The following is a 17,173-nucleotide window of genomic DNA, read 5'->3' as shown; positions in this document are numbered from 1 at the left end:
TCTCTGCGAACTCGATATGCCTGGTGGACCACCTAAGCTGGCATTGTTGCGTCTATATCCACCATAGAATCCAAGACATCTTCGTCGAAGGTATCCGTTATTGGCATCAGTGACGGCGGTGGCTGTACCGGTGTCTGAGACATACTTGCTATGTAGACAGTTGGAGGATGTGTGAGCTGTCCTGCTTGGGTTTCAGAATGCAGCGGGTTGACCGGAAATAGGTCGACAGTGACTCTGGTCCCCCACGGGAATAGCCTCAAAGGAACGATTGTCTGTTGGGCTGGAGGCGGCGCTTGTTTGGGATTTACCTCTGCTGGTTCTGGAGTGCGGGGAGCTGTGACTGAATCTGAGGGTGTCGAGGGCCTGTTATCATCAGACTCGGAATCACTATCATCCCCATTTTCACTCTCGTCCTCATCATCAGCTAGGGCCCTTCCATCTTTTCTCTTGGCATTTCCAAACATCTCAGGAGAGGCTCGAACCCACCACTGAGCAGCTCCTGTCGCTGCCGGTGAGTTGAGCAAGGCAACCGTGATGGCCTCCGACATCATAGCCTCGATATCTTCCGCAGTCGGCTTGAAGTCTTGTACCGAAGCAATGACGTTGTTCCTAACGGCTTTCTTGGCTTTACCTTCTAGTATGGGCCCCACCAATAATATTTCAGCCTTTTCGAGGACATGTTGACCAAGATTGGGACTCTCGCCACTGTCTATGTGAACTGTATGTAACCAAGTTAGCGTATGTCTTATAATATGATAGTACAGGACGTACAAGGAGATAGTGGCTCATTAAAGTGAGGGAAATCTGCTTTGAGGAACAAGATCCACCAGACTTCGACGAAGAGCTTTTTCCAATAGTCGAGCCATTTCGTCACGTCTCGTGGACGCTTTGTGTATTTTTCGGCTGCTTGTTGTATAAGAGTTTGTTGCAACTCTGTCATATAGAAGCGTGCTGGTGCTTCTCTGTTGCGATTACTACTCTTTACTTTTTGAGAGTGATGTTTGACAAGATGTTCTCTGTATAATGTCAGTAATGGACGTGGTATAAGGTACTTGGAACCTTAGCTTACTTCCATTTGTGCACCTCCGTCATGTTTCCAGAACAGTTGCTGAAAAGGGGAATGTTCTAGATCTCGGGGTATGCAAGGCAATATGGGCAAATCCAGCGACGAATCTTATCCTTGTTGCGCTTCTTTCTAGGCGGAGAATCATCATTACTCTTGCCGTCGCCTGATCCATCAGCGTTGTCTTGTCCAGAATGTCCACTTCCACCCTCCCCGTACCCTTGTTGACCACCTCCTGTACCGCTGCCGCTGTCGACGCCAGTCGACTTGCCTTTTGACCTCTGACGCTTGTTTGATGGCGTGTTTGAAGTCCTTGGTGGATTATTCGTTGAACCGTCGACGCATTCATCCTCGGGTGGAACAAGAATGTCACGGCCATCGATTGGTAGGTTCTGGACACCTGAGACGACATCTTCCGCGTATAAGGGATCATGAGCTAAAATTTGTCGGATTACCGAGAAAATGGAGGGACCCGCTGCTTCTGGTTGGGGAATTTGAGCCTCAGAAGTGACACTAGACATGTTCTGATGTTGTGGGGCGGGACCATTGTCAACGCTGCTATGGTCGCTCTCAAGAGACGGACATGGGTCTAGGGATGATGCTCGCGCAGCTGAGCGTCGTACTGGCTGCTGTGTGGACTCCGGAGACCCATGCTTAGTTTGGAGAGAAACGGTATGATGAATGGAAATCGCCCCGGATTTGCTGATGAGCTCTTCAATGGTGCGTTCCTAAGCCAGGGTCAATCAAGACTTGCCAGCTCGAGGGGGACTGAATGCTTACATGGCACTGGCTTCGGCCACTGAATCTATCTGTGAACTCGCTGAGACGTTGGAGAGCTATCCTCTCATATTGCGACTTGCTCCAGCCCACGACAATGCATCGTTCGGCAACTGTTCGGTCTCGAAGGAATACATCGAGGAGCGGCGGGTTCTATGCAACTGTCAGCATCTAGACACATTTGGGGACATCAGCCCCACCTCTTCATGTCCATCACTCAACGGAAACGCGAGGCATGGCATATTTAGTTTTGGGATAAGTATGTCGCGATGCCACTATTGATTGGTCATAAAACGGGTGATCTGAAACTTGACTCGAATTTAATTGAAGTTCAAAAAAAATTATTGAGGGGTTCGGGGGGAATGCTGACTTTATTCAAGAGGCTTGGTTTAGTGGCTTCCGATTTCTCTGTTGCTCAAGACAAAATATCTGTCGGGTTATCTACGTATTTTACAAGAGGCCTGCAGGTCAATCTACAAACGCATAATGCTAACTAAAATAAATTCAGAATGGGCAATGATAAAAATAAACTAAATACCATATTTAGAGGTACTCATAGACCTGTTCACCAAAGCAATCAGGCGGAATTGTTGGACAGTAGTGCACCTCATGATGATTTGTCGCGAGGGAGAGAGATATGAAATAGTACATCATTGCCTCTAGCTGGTCAAGTTTACCACTAACAATTTTACTGCTGACACCAGCAGACCCAGCACTAGCGCAGTACTGTTAGTTCTCTCAAATAATAACATATTTTGTACCGAGGGGCAGATTTTATTTGTGCCAAGCTTGACACAAAAAAAAAGGGAGCTATTTAGTGGCCTCGTCTCCTGAAAGTCCAGTTCAATTGAAAGTGCACCACCATAAACATATGTGATATAGATTGAGTTGCACAATCGTTGTAACACGTTAACTATTGGTCGCTTCAACTTTAATTCTATCGTCTTTCCTATACACATTCCTGCTTTTGCTTGCACAAGTGCCGAGTTCAATTGACGTATGCCTAGACTGGCGAATACTGACTGGAAAGTTCCAGCCCTTGGAACCGAGTTGCACAGCTAGGTATGCACACAGCCAAATGGCACTGTCATCTGCATCTTTGGTATATTTCTCAGACTCGCCAATCCTACCTATGCAACAATAATCTCCCTTCCCTTCAGTGTTTTCCAGTCTTCTTCTGTTCAATCCGAGGGATTTTGCGTCGCCAGTATCATGCCTTCTACGTTTATGTGCCCAAGTCTCTTCATCGACAGATTTATTAGATAGTCCGCTAAAACTCGTAATGTCTTTCGCCGTCAACTCCAGACAAATCGCCACTTCCCATGAAGAAAAGACTTAATATATCGACAAGTAGCCATTTCTCGATGTTTTTCTTTGCAGTGCAAGTCAAAAGAGATATTTGTCGATAGCTACCGAGTTTTGAAACATCTATATAAGTCGACGAGATATCGCTCTGTGCCAGGTAAACCAGTCTCAGTATTCTTCTCATCCTTTCTCAAGACTTTATCACTTTACCCTTTACCTAGAAACACAGCACTGCACTTCATCTATTGTCTCTTCAACACACATAGATATGGAAGCTCAGTCTGGCAACATCACCTACCTCATTCAGTTCAAGTCTCCCTCGGAAAAAATACATACCATCAACGTCTCAATCTCTAAAGGCCAGGACCCTGAAGACTTTGCAGTCGCCTTCTCCAAGGCCTACAAGCTACATTTCAAGGGCTACAAGCGAGTACTGTATCGAGGTATTCTACTCCAGAAGCCGATTGTCTCTCTTGTCAAGTTTTCCAAGGTAAATGTCAACCCTTACTCTCTTCAAGTCATTATCATCTAACCCACAACAATAGATCACCAACATGCATCCTAGTTTCACTGATGAAGACAGGATCTTTATCCAGGAAGAAATCGTTGATCATACATTGACTGCTGCCCTGCACAAACCCGCAATTTTGCGCGGCGTTGACCGAAGCAGCTTTTTTGAAGAGTACCGCCATACTGTTGTCGCTACTGACGGTTCTCTTCCGAATTATGCTGTTCTTGTTCAATTTGTTGATGACCCTTCGGCTCTTAAAGTAGTGAGGATCGTTGGCACGGCCATCTCTGTTGGTTTTGGCATAGGCGGAGCTTTTGGCTTGTCGCTGTGAGAGCTACCCGGAAGCAGCCACGATTAAGGAATTTTGATTGGGAGGATCAGGATATCGATATACCAGATGCTTTCTTAGGTTGGTTGTTTTTTACAGTATTTATATAAACGAACGTACTCAGTGCCTGATCTTTTTCTTTCGTAAGGGTGAGGTCAGTAATGACTTTGTTGTTACCTGACCCCATTCTCATGTGGCCTGTAGCTAGTGCCTTGCCTTGATCCAAGATGGATGGTTGTGTTTGTGGGGGAATTCATCTCCACGGATATCATATAGTATTTATTCATAAGCCTCAGGATGAGAACATTGAGGTTTACAAAGGCCATGTCTTTGTGATATTGTTACTGGGTGCTCATATTCACCACTGGTAACAGCCTAATACAGAATGTGAAAATGGACTTGGAGTGTTTCGTTCCCTTCTTGCCCATCATCCTGAGCAGTCGCTGCTTCAACCTGGGCAGAGCTTGAGCGAACCCTGAGCGCATCCTGAGCATCTGAAGTTTCGGGTAAGCCAACGAATCAACGATCAACATGCAAGGTTCACTTTTCAGGCCCCTGTCTACGTACAAGGGATATATTCTGAGTCAGCCATAGTGTCACGCGATAGTTACCCCTTTTTTTTTACCTACCTTGAAACGAACTAGTCTACTTTGTACACTGTAACTATCTCCCTACCCGCTAATTCAGCTGCAATGTCGCAACAAGTTCCCCAGTCAGAAAGCAATCTTGTTCATAAACGCAAGCATCACGATGCAGCAGCGAGATTCAAGCTCGAGCTCTGGCAAAAAAGGGATTCAATTGTGGCCCTGATCAAACATCATCTTCGATTAGACGCAGATGATATCTGCACAGTGCTTGTACGCAAGGAATGGATGCAGGGCATCTTCAATATTTGCGTTCTAGTTGAAGTAACTGTGGGTAATTCAAACAAGAAGCTTATTCTTCGCTGTCCAATTCCTCCTCATGCCGGGCAACATCCCAGCACAATCGACGAGAAAGTCGGCTGTGAAGTGGCGACATATATATGGATGCAGCAATCCTGCCCCGATATTCGTATTCCAAACCTCTTTGCGTTTGGCTTCATAGATAATAGCTCTGTAAGTGTTCCCAGCTCGCCATGTCCATAACATCCATTCTGACAATTGGGCCTTGTTTCAACGTAGTTCACACACATCCAGCAGACATCAATCTATACTAGACTGTGGCGTAAGGCCTGGAAATGGATCTATCGGTGCCTAGGCTACCCAGTCCTGTCCGACTATGTCCGTGAAGAAGCTGCTCCGGTTGTCGGCACCGCTTATATGCTTATGGAGCATATTGGTCCCGAGACAGGGAAAATGCTCGCATCCACCTGGTTTGATCACTTTTCCGATACAGCACGACGTAGGAATCTATTCACAGGCGTAGCCCGAATCATGCTCTCGCTCGCCCGTATTCCACAGCAGCACATCGGATCATTCAGATTTAATACAGTCGACTGCACTATCGCACTCACAAATCGACCTCTATCTTGTACTTTGGCTATTTTTGAGCAACAAGGAACACCGAGAACAATCCCAGAAGACCTGATCTATCAAAGCACAGACAGTTACGCATCTGACATGCTTACACTACATGACAACTATCTATTACACGATCCACATGCTGTGCGAAACAGGAATGATGCCAAAGAGCGGATGACCCTTCGGACATTGCTTCGTGCAGTTACGCATTTCTTCATCTTGCCGGAGCGACGGAGCGGTCCCTATCTTTTACAGCCGACCGACTTGCATCCAAGTAATATTTTTGTGGATGAGGAGTGGAACGTCACTTGCACAATCGATCTGGAATGGATTTGTGCGCTACCGTTGGAGATGATGTCTGTTCCCTATTGGATCACAAATCACACTGCGGATGAAATAATTGACCACTATGAGGAATACGACGATGCGAGAAAGGAGTTTTTGTCAATTATGGATCAGGAACTGAAACATGTGCAAGTGGAACATGACATTCAAATCACAGGGGTAATGAGAGAATCATGGGAATCCAAAGGAGTGTGGTATTGGATCTGCATAGAGTCTGTAAATTGCTGGCTTTTTGTCTTTGAGGATCATATCCTCCCCATGTTCTCATCGGCCGAAGGATTTGTTAAGGACCTGAAACAAATATCCTTCTTGTGGCAGAAAGATGCCGGCAAGCATATCGAAACGAAAATTGCCGAAGAGCGAAGATACCAATCTGAGCTTCGGACTATGTTTGCACCTGCCCAGGACGTACTAAAGGAAAAGAAATGAAAAGGTTGCGTCTTTGTCAGCTGGTGGAAAATGATGTAAAAATGTTTCCACTCACGCAGCCCATAGATTGAGCTCACGCTCATATTGTGTTAAACTCAGCTTCCCAAGGTTCCGCCTTACTGGGAGTGGGTCTATATCAGAGCTATCGTTGGAAAGACCATTCAATATAGCTTTCTTAACAAGGTTGTCAGGGTTTTGAACCTTTCGCTTGGGTTTCGCAAAAGAAGACATTGAAAAGGATAACTAGGATTGTAGTAAGATCTAGCGGGAGATGTTAGTGTAGCTACGCTAACTTGCGGATTAATATTGATGGGAGTTAGTTAAATGATTGATTGGGATATGATTGTAAAAAAAGAAAACACCCGCCATGGAATAGCTGGCGTCTATTACTATTTGATACAATGGGTGATGACTCTGAGTACCCATGCTTGCATGGCAAGGGTACTTGGTGTCAGCGGGGCACAGGTGCTAGGAGGAGGACCGCCTGAGCTACGACTGAGGGGAGACTGAGTCGCCATCCAAAAGCGGCGACGAACTCTCGTCCCTATTCGTATTCTATAACACAATGATTTAAAGTGGAACTGAGTGAATTTTGCGGCGTGGCCAATACAAGAAAGTAAGCAATTGAACCATCAACAAGTTGATTTTATTCATGATCCCACGCGTCGATAAATTGATACTAGAGGATATAAGGACAACTCCGAAGATGCGCGAAATTGCCAGCTCTTTGCGCCTCTGCGCGCGTCGTCCTGCGATGCTCGGGTCGCGTCTGGCCATACCAGTCAAGGGCCCATCCTTAGCGACCAGCCTCCAAAAGCAATGGACAAGCAGCCAGCGTTGCAGTAAAAAGGACGCCCCGAAAACACCTGCTCCCATGCCTATTAGTTCAACTGAGTTTTGGAGCTCGAGAGCAGTATGGAAGAGAGCGTCTATCAATACCACGCGATGTCTCATCGGTTGCACAGTTGGCGACTTTTCCGCCATGTGGCTTCTTCAAGCCTACTACCCAGAACTGAGCATGGGAATCGTCATGCCGATTTCCAGTCAGTTACCCATTTCCGACACGTCTGGACTGAGTCGCTAACTAAGCAAATTAGTGGCATCTGGTATCTCAACATCTATCCTTCTCGAGACAGTGATGCTACGCGTCGGTCGTGATAGTCTGACATGGCTCACCGCTATGAAAACAGCAATTGGCATGAGTTTCATCTCCATGTTAACTATGGAAGCGGCAGAAAATGCAGTGGATTATTATCTGACAGGTGGAAAGGTTGCGCTTGATGACCCTTCTTTCTGGATCGCAGCTTTGATCTCTATCGCTGCCGGATTCCTGGCCCCATTGCCCTATAATTACGCGAGGTTAAGGAAGTACGGAAAGGCTTGTCACTGAGGTCGCCTATCCTCTCACAGGGTCACAATCACCTTGCGTTGTATTGAATAGATAGGCCTGATGACAAATGGCTTTTTTTATACTGGGCCTGGCAATCTCGTTTGGAATATGTTGAGTCACTCGTCGTCGGCAAATGTTTCCCGCCCACTTTCCGTTTCCCAGTCATTGTTATCTTGTCTCAGCGAACGCACGCATTGCAATAACTACCACAGTACCCTGTAATGGATACCAGGAGATAGGAACGCTGGGAGCCAAGCCGGCAATCTGAGCCTGCAGCCAAGCCAAACCCCCAGGTAAATCTACGTTAGATCTCGCCAGGACTGGAGTTTAATTCATGATTTCGAGTCTCGACTCTTTTCTGGGACATAGCGCGACACGTGAACGAACGCCATCGCTTCGGAGCTTGATTAGGATCCGAGTTTTTGCAGCGAGAAGAGTAAAAGGGTATGAGAACGACAGAGCAGCGGCGACAAAAAGTAGAGTCCGGAGGTTCGTTGAATTGATATCTCGTTTTTGATCTTGATTATCAGGATATCGCTGGGTAAAATGCGCCGAGGAAGGGATCAATTGATCATAAAGGCGTCATTGAGGATGTGTTTAGGGTATTTGGTATGAATGACTCGCCAAGGTGTTTGTGTGCTGAAGGGCCTTCATTGCCGCCTGTTGACGGTTACTAGTGAACAGTTCATATGTTCTAACATATTTAGATTCTATTGATATTTACTAGTAAAGAACAGCATATTCTCAGTCGAGGGCCTTGTTCAGTTACACAAACTTTGCTTCTCCCATTGTGTCCCCACTGAGGTCATGGTCCCCATGTCCACACGATCTCCGCAATCCATCCCAATTCAACACCAAATGAGACACCACAAACTTGTCATCAACAAGCACAACCACTCTAGCGTCTTCTTCCCCCCTCCTCCAAAAACCCAACAAAGTAGTATCCATGCATCCTCGGAGTCTACTTGTAGCCTCCGAAGCTACCCCAGATTGTTAACCACTTTTCCCCAGGTTCACTAGCTCTCCGCCTCCCCCCATTTTCCCCGCTCCCGACGATGATCCAGGGCTGGGCCATAAATACACAGGGTCTGGAACGCAGAGAAAAAGTTTTCATCCCCAGGCTTTGACATTCAATCTCCCATCAAGCAACATGGCCACCACTACTACCCATCACCAGCAGTCTGGCAAGGAGACGCCCGAGTTCGCCCACGTCAACAGTGTTCTCGATGATGAGAAACCAACACAGATGGATGAGGAGAGAGATTGGACGGGTACTGCCAAGAAGACAGACCCAGAAGAAATCCGCCTTGTCAAGAAGCTTGACTTGTGGATCATGGTGAGTTTTTCGTCTGATCTGCACGCGTGCCAATGCTTGGTCTTGGTGTTTGAATCGCCAATGCTCTTGGCTTGACCGCGCTGCAACGTCTTGGCTCGGTCCGTGTGCTAACAATTCTCCACAGCCATGTCTCTGTCTCATGTACTTCCTCAACTACGTCGACCGAAATGCCATTGCTCAGGCGCGATTGAACAATCTGGAAGAGGATCTCAACATGACTGGAACCGAGTTCAACACGACCGTTTCGATGTATGTGGCGCGCGAATAACGAATTTTGACCCAACGCTGACTTGAAGAAGCTTGTTTGTCGGTTATGTTTTGATGCAAATTCCCAGCAACATGTTGATCACAAAGGTTAGGCCCGGTATCTACATGAGTGCCTGGATGTTGGTTTGGGCTGCTGTCTCTGGTAAGTTGCCGCTGACTTTCTCAGAGTCTATATGCTAACGGCGATATCAGCTTGCACTGCGCTTGTCAAGAGTTATGCTGGTCTTGTTGTTTGTCGGTTCTTCCTGGGTATCACTGAAGCTCCTTTCTACCCTGGCGCCACATACATGCTTTCTATTTTTTACACACGCAAGGGTCAGTACCTCGATTCGATTCGATATACGATATACTAATTAGTAACAGAGGTTGCTGCTCGCATTGCCGTTCTCTACTGCGCTCAGATCCTCGCCACTGGCTTCTCCGGTCTCATCGCTGCTGGTATCTTTGCAGGCATGGATGGCCTAGCTGGTCTTGCAGGATGGCGATGGTAAGTCTATTTCACATGAATATGTTGCCTCTACTAACAACTCCAGGCTGTTCATTGTTGAAGGTGCCGTTACCGCTCTTGTCGCCATCCTCGGTTTCTTTATGCTTCCCAACACCCCTCTGACCACTCGCTGGCTTACCGACCGCGAGAAGCAACTCGCCCATGAGCGCATGGAGAAGGACAAGGTCTCTGACTCTGAAGAGGGCGGTTCATCTTGGGAGGGTCTCAAGCAGGCTTGCAAGGATAAGCGAACATGGCTTTTCTGTCTTATGCAGAACTTCCATCTTTCTGCTTGCTCTTTCAATTCATTCTTCCCCACGTAAGTCATAAGCGCGATAGATATGCAACGATATACTGACCATTCTTAGTGTCGTCAAGACCCTTGGCTTCAACACTACCGTTACACTTGCCATGACATGTCCACCTTTCATCTTTGCCGGTGCTGCGGGCATCTTCTTTGGTTGGAACTCGGGACGCATGCACGAGCGTACTTGGCATATCACCGCCGGTCTTTCGGTCGCCATCGTCGGTTTCGCTCTCGCCGCTGCGACTCTCAACACTGCTGCCCGATACGTCGCTTGCTTCATCTTCCCCATGGGTGCCTACGCTGTCAACTCGGTCATCATTGGATGGGCGTCTTCAACACTGTCTCAAACCAAGGAGAAGAAGGCTGTTGTTTTGGCCATGACCAATGTTGGTGGTCAGGTTAGTAGTCACGCCCTGTTCTGTTTTCTTTCACTAACAATATATTAGATCGGTTACATCTACGGTGCCTACCTCTGGCCCAAGAGCGACTCTCCCCGATATGGAATTGGTTTCGGTGCCTCTGCTGGTTTCGCTCTGTGCTCAATTGCATGTGCTTGGGCTATCCGCATTCTTCTTGTTCGCGAGAACCGTCGCATTCGTGCTTCCACGTCTGAGCAGGTCAACTTGTACGGATACTAAATGGGGAATATGGATACTTCTTGATAAATAATAATATTTGTACCGCCACTTCGGTTTTGATGACACGTCAACCCGAATATAGTGACTTGTATGGAGACGCGACATTTGATATGATTTGTTCAATTGAGCCACTGTTGTACAAGTCGACCCTTTTGCGACCTGTGCATAAGGCATCAGCTAGATTGACATGGTTGGTTCAAGGCAACAGAAGCTCGCTATAAGAAACCCCGCACGGCTGCCTAGGCTGAATATGGATCTTAAAAGAGACATCATCTCGTGGTTGAGCTGAATCGTGAATCAATTCATTTGTATTATTCATCAAACTTAATCCAAATGACTGAAATCCTTCATGAGAAGATCTTGTCCCAAGTGGCGAACCCTCAGCGAGACTCTCCTCTCTTTGGAATTATCCCCGCCGAAGTCAGAGACAGCATCTTCTCCTACGTCCTGACTGATCATCCCGACCCAACTGCAGAGAAGCAATTCAGCAAAAAGACATGTTACACCCGTCCTTCCTACGAGGCTGATCAATCAACCGATACCAGACTCCTTCGCACATGTCGTGCCATCTATCGCGAGACGTGGTTCAAACCATTTCTCCTACGCGAACACACTCAATGGGCGTCAGCTCCAGATCGTGCCCCGCCAGGGATCCATCGCCCGCCTCCACTGAGAAGCATGCTTCATCGAATCGCCAAACAGCGGGTGCAAGATAAAGTCGAGATTGAGAGACTGAGAGTCTTTGCACAAATGTATAAACTCGAAGAGGGTAGTCTGGCTCGTATTCTTCGCGAACCACTCCTTGCACCCCGCATCGTCACCCTCACAATTCGCCACACTGATTGGTGGTTTTGGGAACAGGACGAACCTCTTCGTTTCGAGGGCAATTGGATTGAGGACGTTTCCAAAGCCATGTCTAGCAGTACAAATCAATTCTGCATTGAATTGGAGTCCCTGGAGAGGAAGAAGGGTCAGATTGACAAGATTGCCGATCAAATGATCAAAAAGTGGTACTTCAAACGCAGCGATGGCGTTGCACTCTATGCTGAAGCATCAGGCGCCAGCAAGAAAGAGAGCAGATGGAGTGGCGATAGCACATGGCACAATCGACGCTGGGTTCGCGACGAGACAGAACCCGGAAGACTCGATTATTATGTGGCCTCTATAACATTCCGTCCTCGAATCGACATTGAGCGAAGCGGAGGTACGGTCGCTCGAGAGGTCTTCAATTCCTCGCAAAAAGATTGGTTCGACCAAAATGAACTGAAAATCCACCTTCCGGACGAGAGCCCCATCGAGGACAATTACCCTTCCGAGATGGCGTATGATTCTGATCATAGTGAGTATGAATGCCACTGATACTGACTTTTGGGTCTAACATTCGAGCCTGACGTATTGACCTGCGACTAGGAAACACCGATTCAGAGGATTCCGACCACGGAGAGCTCGCTCCTCAGCGTCGACGATGGTTTGAGTCGTTCTTTCCTGCTCGAGAATGACGCTATACTGTTCATTTTAAGTCTGTACTCCAATCTACTGCATATACGTCATGGTAGGAGGACATAAAAAGGGAATTAGCTTGAATCAGATGAGGTTGGAGATGGGTCGTTTGTCTCATTGTTTTACATTGTTGAGTCGCGCGTTATTTGGAACAAGTACCGTGTATTGGCCAAGATGGGTAAGCGCAATTGTTGATGAAGGAAAAATAGTATGTCACACAAAAACTTGTCTAAAATTGTTACAATTCCCAGCCGTGTGAGTTGCAACGATATCGGCCGAGACATTGCTTCACGTTAGGACTTGTTTGGTCTCCACGTCAAGTGACAATCCATCTTAGTCATCATGAGTCACACGTCACTGCCATTTCAACAATCAGATGTTTACGAGTCTCCTCCAACAATCACGTCAATATGGCTCAACCGGACAGTGACAATAGCAATGGCCGCGTCGTCGGCGACCTGGCCTGTCAATCGGACTCGTACCTCCAAACTCTCGAGACAAAAGTAATTTCTTGCGAAAAGGCTCCTAAGCGTGCGCAAAAGTCAAAAAAGCACGATGCACGCCACGAGGAGGCTGAGTGGTTAATTGAGTGTTCTGACTCGGTACTTTTCCCTGAAGGTTAATTATTGACTCGTTTCCACACAATTTTACACAATTTTCACTTACACCAGCCTTAGGCGGCGGTCAGCCCTGTGACCACGGAACAATCACTTTGCTCTCGGGCGACGACCAAGACCCCATTCCCATCAAAAATGTTCAACGAGAGGGTCTCCGGTGTGTCATCCACTCACCAAAGCCTATTTCTCCTGGTGTGGAGGTCCGCCAACAAATTGACTGGAACCGTCGATGGGATCACATGCAGCAGCATACTGGCCAGCACCTTTTGTCTGCCCTAATGATGAAGAATCACGAGCTCAAGACGCTGGGTTGGGGAATGGGTACTGACGGAGGCTTCAACTATGTTGACTTGCAAAGGAAGCCGACAGATGAGGAGATGCAGGCTATCCAGATAGCCTGTGCGGAAAAGATTCGAGAGAACTTGTCAATCAAGGTGGAGACGCCAGATGACGCGAAGCATGACAAACTCCCTGGGGACTATGACAAGTCTGACGGTGTTGTGAGGGTCATCCATATTGGAGATCTTGACGATAATACGCAAGTCTCTCTTAACTTGTTTCTGAGTATTTGGCTAACTTTTACAGCTGCTGTGGTACCCATCTCTCTCAAACATCACACATATCCCTCATCATTCTCGGCTCAACGCAGTCCGTCCACGGCAAAAACTGCCGCTTGTCCTTTATCACCGGAGACCGTGCCATCAAACTCGCCAATGCATCAGTCAGTGCAATCAGCAACATTGCCAAATTGATGTCCTCCAGCAACAACCCCACCGAAGTAGTCACCCGCGCCACTGCCTTGTCCGACAGCGTGACCGACCTCAAACGCTCAGAACGAAAGCTCCTACTCGAGGTCGCAAAGTTCGAAAGCGAACACGCCATCAGATGCATCGTTCATAACAAAATGAATGCGTACATCCACCGTTACGAAGGAAACACGGATTTTATCAACAAAATCGTCGGCGAGACGAGGGATATTCTCCAAGGAACCGAATTTGTTGTCGTTATTGCCATTGGGGAGCCCAAAGGTGGCGGCCCGGTTGTCATCGTGGGTGATCAGGTCGCTGTTGATATGATGGCAAAGAAAGTCAAGTCCGTCGTCAGGGATATCAAGGGTGGAGGAACAGGTGGTAAATGGCAGGGCAAGGTGAAGGAGTGGACAAACGCTGAATTGACCGCCTTGAAGGAGGTAGTTGAATCATAGTTAAAATAAGATGTATCGTTCATCTGAATGTATCCTGATTTGAATTGAGCGGTCCACAACAAACAAAGTAAGATCTCCAAAACACCCGTAGTTCAAAAAGCATCATCTCCAAATCTCCAAATCTCCAGCAGTTCCAACGTCTAGATTAACTTTAAAGTCCTCGTTCCCGCGATCCTATTCAGCCTCACCCGCTTCCTCTTGAGTTTCATCTGTGTCTCGTCAAACGCTCTCCGAATATGCTCAACATCGATTGGTGGTCTCTCAGTGTCTAGTGGTACGAACAATCCATGTCGTCTCGATCCAACGTCTGCCGCCGATTGGCCGTTTCGTCTTCGGTATGCTGTCAAATCCTGTGCCTGGATCGTCAAGGCAATGTCAGTCAGGCGCTTGACCATTTCAACAGCCAAAAACCCGACGATCTCAAGAGTATCACTCTTCTTCACGACTCGGGCTACGACGCCGATGCCTGCCCACTCATGGAAGCGCTTCGCTTTGCGGGTCGTGAAAGAAGCTTTGCGGTAGATGGCCCACCTATCATATTCCTGTTTCGACATATTCTTTGTGATTTCATCTGCCCAGCGGAGACTTTCCAGTGAGACCTCGCCTGGCTGACCGAGCAGTATTTCGTTGGTTTCGCCTCCTGGAGGGACAACTGAGAAGAAGTACTCTATATCCCAGGGTAGCATAGCCGCTGAAGTTTCTGTCTTTTTGGCTGCGGCCTCTTCACTGGGAGGACTTTCGAGCGGGTCTTCTGAGAGGTCCTCGTCGTCCATGTCAACATCGGCGTCGACATCACCTTCAGCCTCTATGTTTGTCTTCTTGGCCTCGCGGCGAATAGCTCGCCATCGTAGAAGCCTTTGGATGCGTGCGACACGTTTGGTATCGTGACGAATTTGGAATATGATGTCTTCGATGGAAATGGTTCGTTTACGACGACGTGCTGAGAATTCACTAGCAACAGTCAACTGACGACGAAGTTAGTTGTGTCCAGATGGGATGTTGATTAGCTTACCAGATGTCTAACCTGATCATGAACAATTTGCTCCACCAGTGTCAAAGTCTCAACGGAAACGTCTTGAGTCTCACCAGCGACGTACATCATCTAGAAGAAATTAGAGACCAAACGATGGGTCAGGACGAAAGGAGTCACTTACATGCTGGATCTCGTTGCTGTACCTGGATGTAAAACTGGTCATAATGCAAGTGGTTAGGTCCTCGCTCGAGGTCACGTTCTTGGTCAGGGCAGGAATAAGGGCAGTATCAGCTGCTTTATACATGCGCGCTGGTAATCAATGAACAAGTTGGACTGTGTTCCGTGATGCACATATTGTGGAATATGATTGACTGCTCTTAGCACGTCTTTGTTAATCATGCACGTTGGTTAGGTTGTGGGACATGTTAGGGAGGGAGCCATGACCACCTGGGGCCTCAATCTGAAAACAAAGAACGCCACCAAAAAAGTAATTTTGGGAGGGCCAGGAACCTTCTTTACTAACTTTACAATAAATTGGAAACTTAGTCCCTAAAAGAGAACTCAGTCGAATTTTGAAACACGATGGCTTATTTCTGTGCCTCTCTAGGTACCAAGGCTGAGGGTTGGAATAGCTACACCAATCCAAAACAACATGTGTGATAAAAGTTCACAAGCCATCAGAACAATCCCATCTTGAGGTTATTTTCACTGCTTTGTTGGGTGGACCTGTAACACTGGTCACCTGACGAGGCGTGTCAGTGGGCGAAAAGTACCCAGCCCCTGAGCAAAATACTCAACAGTCACTGCTGAGAACGAGGAGAATCCGAATTTCGGACAATTGCTTTTGGATTGTTGAACAGCTGTCGTCACATGCATCCGTTTAGGTTATCAAATCTACTCTGGTAGTCGTAGTAACTGAGGCATAATGTGTCGCAAGTCGCCATGATGTCAAAGTATTTGGCCGCTTGAAGCATAATAAATCAGGTTTACTTGTAAATTTATGATATTGGAGTCATACCGTAGCTATTGATACTTCTACTCCAAACTCTAGAGGCAATTAATTGCCTGTTGCCTACAAACCACCATGATAGACTTCTGAAGAGTAAAGAACAGGCGCAGTTTGTCGAACTCATTCCTGCCTCTATATAAACCTGCCGAATTCCTCCAATGACCACTTTCCCTTCCTCACTGCACAAAGCTCATTCAACTTGCAAATCATCCCACTTGATATCAACCAACTCACATATCATCCAACATGTCCGACAACAACAGCATGAAGTTCCCTCTTGTCCCCCCCAGCGAGGGTGTCGTCCCTGACCAGGGCATTGTCCCTAACCGGGACGCCTTCCTTAACTTAGACGTCTTCCCAGGCCAGGACATCTTCCCTGGTGAGGCTTTATGCCCGGCACCCGTCGGAGACCAGGGTCAGCATCTGCCGGAGGGGATGTATCGTATACCCCAAGACGCCGATTTCATCCCTAAGGAGGAAATCGGATTTCGCCTGTTTGCCCGCCAGCTCCAGCGCTTCCACGCAAGTGGGCTGGATAACAAGAACAGGCGCCGTATCACGCCTGCCGATATTCAGCTCGCTCAGGAGATGGAACCCAACACCGGCCCCATGTTCTACCACGACGGGACAAACTGGCCGGCTGACTGGGTAGTCGAGGAAGGCAACGGCGTTACGAAGGAGCTGGCCGATGCAAAGGCCAAGGAATTTGAACAGGGTCTAATCAACCACCGAATGTTCGGCTTCTTTTTGTTCCAAGATCTAGCCGCCTACATTGACTTGAATGCGGTCTTTGACTAGGAGACCTCATCGACTCGATCTTCGATGATAGGGTTAAAAAAAAAGTCTCTATAAGAATCTTTTTTTTTAGCGATAGATGTTTTGGCGTTGTGGGATTTTTGATCTCTTGTTTCTTATGCATACACATATCATATGCTAGGTTTTATTTGGAATAGTTTTCTTTTTCTTTTGTTTTTTTTACATTATGTAATCTATAATATTCAAGACAAATCCTTTCAACCGCTATCGTATCTTCGTCGTATTATCCGGTGTTATAATTCATGTAACTTGTGGTGCATGCGTAGCTATCCCAAGCCTAAGGGGCCTGCTGAATAGTTTGGTCGCCCTATGATCAACACCATCTGTGAAACTGTTGATAAAGATGCGAGCCATAGTACCTCAAACTTG

The 17,173-nt window shown here is 47.3% G+C and overlaps 8 protein-coding genes across 8 annotated transcripts; 6 read left to right on the top strand and 2 right to left on the bottom strand.

Moving 5' to 3' along the window:
* Positions 1-32: 32 nt before the first annotated feature.
* On the bottom strand, positions 33-2,238 carry EDB82DRAFT_555019 (uncharacterized protein; the record flags this gene model as incomplete). The annotated part of the gene is made up of 5 exons (XM_065609644.1): positions 2,041-2,238; positions 1,844-1,993; positions 1,283-1,791; positions 772-1,016; positions 33-718 (listed from the first exon to the last, which is right to left on the bottom strand). Exons 1-5 carry the CDS (start codon positions 2,080-2,082, stop codon positions 33-35), a joined length of 1,632 nt encoding a protein of 543 aa, XP_065464722.1. The 5' UTR covers positions 2,083-2,238.
* Positions 2,239-3,413: 1,175 nt separating this feature from the next.
* EDB82DRAFT_574576 (uncharacterized protein) lies at positions 3,414-4,438 on the top strand (the record flags this gene model as incomplete). The annotated part of the gene is made up of 2 exons (XM_025734362.2): positions 3,414-3,635; positions 3,691-4,438. The coding sequence occupies 2 exons, from the start codon at positions 3,414-3,416 to the stop codon at positions 3,985-3,987; spliced, it is 519 nt and encodes a 172-aa protein (XP_025585177.1). The 3' UTR covers positions 3,988-4,438.
* A 222-nt stretch (positions 4,439-4,660) lies between these two features.
* EDB82DRAFT_535981 (phosphotransferase enzyme family protein) lies at positions 4,661-6,666 on the top strand. The gene is made up of 2 exons (XM_025734361.2): positions 4,661-5,081; positions 5,148-6,666. Exons 1-2 carry the CDS (start codon positions 4,677-4,679, stop codon positions 6,258-6,260), a joined length of 1,518 nt encoding a protein of 505 aa, XP_025585176.1. The 5' UTR covers positions 4,661-4,676; the 3' UTR covers positions 6,261-6,666.
* A 300-nt stretch (positions 6,667-6,966) lies between these two features.
* EDB82DRAFT_428140 (uncharacterized protein) lies at positions 6,967-7,650 on the top strand (the record flags this gene model as incomplete). The annotated part of the gene is made up of 2 exons (XM_025734360.1): positions 6,967-7,303; positions 7,358-7,650. 2 exons carry the CDS (start codon positions 6,967-6,969, stop codon positions 7,648-7,650), a joined length of 630 nt encoding a protein of 209 aa, XP_025585175.1.
* A 707-nt stretch (positions 7,651-8,357) lies between these two features.
* Positions 8,358-10,965, top strand: EDB82DRAFT_460515 (major facilitator superfamily domain-containing protein). Its single transcript, XM_065607870.1, has 8 exons — positions 8,358-8,986; positions 9,111-9,235; positions 9,286-9,395; positions 9,446-9,568; positions 9,617-9,740; positions 9,787-10,059; positions 10,109-10,445; positions 10,494-10,965. The coding sequence occupies exons 1-8, from the start codon at positions 8,801-8,803 to the stop codon at positions 10,683-10,685; spliced, it is 1,470 nt and encodes a 489-aa protein (XP_065464721.1). The 5' UTR covers positions 8,358-8,800; the 3' UTR covers positions 10,686-10,965.
* On the top strand, positions 10,945-12,564 carry EDB82DRAFT_498117 (uncharacterized protein). Its single transcript, XM_025734358.2, has 2 exons — positions 10,945-12,024; positions 12,096-12,564. Exons 1-2 carry the CDS (start codon positions 11,019-11,021, stop codon positions 12,182-12,184), a joined length of 1,095 nt encoding a protein of 364 aa, XP_025585173.1. The 5' UTR covers positions 10,945-11,018; the 3' UTR covers positions 12,185-12,564.
* On the top strand, positions 12,565-14,155 carry EDB82DRAFT_498113 (Threonyl/alanyl tRNA synthetase). The gene is made up of 3 exons (XM_065608566.1): positions 12,565-12,803; positions 12,863-13,340; positions 13,388-14,155. Exons 1-3 carry the CDS (start codon positions 12,596-12,598, stop codon positions 14,004-14,006), a joined length of 1,305 nt encoding a protein of 434 aa, XP_065464720.1. The 5' UTR covers positions 12,565-12,595; the 3' UTR covers positions 14,007-14,155.
* Positions 14,147-15,202, bottom strand: EDB82DRAFT_460508 (uncharacterized protein; the record flags this gene model as incomplete). The annotated part of the gene is made up of 2 exons (XM_065607869.1): positions 14,147-14,971; positions 15,161-15,202. The coding sequence occupies 2 exons, from the start codon at positions 15,200-15,202 to the stop codon at positions 14,147-14,149; spliced, it is 867 nt and encodes a 288-aa protein (XP_065464719.1).
* Positions 15,203-17,173: the final 1,971 nt, after the last annotated feature.

Source organism: Fusarium venenatum, assembly GCF_020744135.1.
Source record: "Fusarium venenatum strain MPI-CAGE-CH-0201 chromosome Unknown EDB82scaffold_2, whole genome shotgun sequence".
NCBI lineage: Eukaryota > Fungi > Ascomycota > Sordariomycetes > Hypocreales > Nectriaceae > Fusarium > Fusarium venenatum.
The sequence above is the reverse complement of the archived record's forward strand: the minus strand, read 5'-3'. Positions and strand labels throughout refer to the sequence as shown.

What these genes read in the sequence shown, in the direction of transcription:
- EDB82DRAFT_498113 (XM_065608566.1), top strand. Translation starts at nt 12,596, where the DNA reads ATGGCTCAACCGGACAGTGACAATAGCAATGGCCGCGTCGTCGGCGAC. An exon ending in CTCGGTACTTTTCCCTGAAG is followed by an intron (nt 12,804 to 12,862) that starts GTTAATTATTGA and finishes CACCAGCCTTAG; the next exon opens with GCGGCGGTCAGCCCTGTGAC. An exon ending in GGAGATCTTGACGATAATAC is followed by an intron (nt 13,341 to 13,387) that starts GCAAGTCTCTCT and finishes TAACTTTTACAG; the next exon opens with CTGCTGTGGTACCCATCTCT.
- EDB82DRAFT_535981 (XM_025734361.2), top strand. Translation starts at nt 4,677, where the DNA reads ATGTCGCAACAAGTTCCCCAGTCAGAAAGCAATCTTGTTCATAAACGC. An exon ending in GCTTCATAGATAATAGCTCT is followed by an intron (nt 5,082 to 5,147) that starts GTAAGTGTTCCC and finishes GTTTCAACGTAG; the next exon opens with TTCACACACATCCAGCAGAC.
- EDB82DRAFT_460515 (XM_065607870.1), top strand. Translation starts at nt 8,801, where the DNA reads ATGGCCACCACTACTACCCATCACCAGCAGTCTGGCAAGGAGACGCCC. An exon ending in GGTCTTGCAGGATGGCGATG is followed by an intron (nt 9,741 to 9,786) that starts GTAAGTCTATTT and finishes TAACAACTCCAG; the next exon opens with GCTGTTCATTGTTGAAGGTG. An exon ending in TGACCAATGTTGGTGGTCAG is followed by an intron (nt 10,446 to 10,493) that starts GTTAGTAGTCAC and finishes ACAATATATTAG; the next exon opens with ATCGGTTACATCTACGGTGC.
- EDB82DRAFT_498117 (XM_025734358.2), top strand. Translation starts at nt 11,019, where the DNA reads ATGACTGAAATCCTTCATGAGAAGATCTTGTCCCAAGTGGCGAACCCT. An exon ending in GGCGTATGATTCTGATCATA is followed by an intron (nt 12,025 to 12,095) that starts GTGAGTATGAAT and finishes ACCTGCGACTAG; the next exon opens with GAAACACCGATTCAGAGGAT.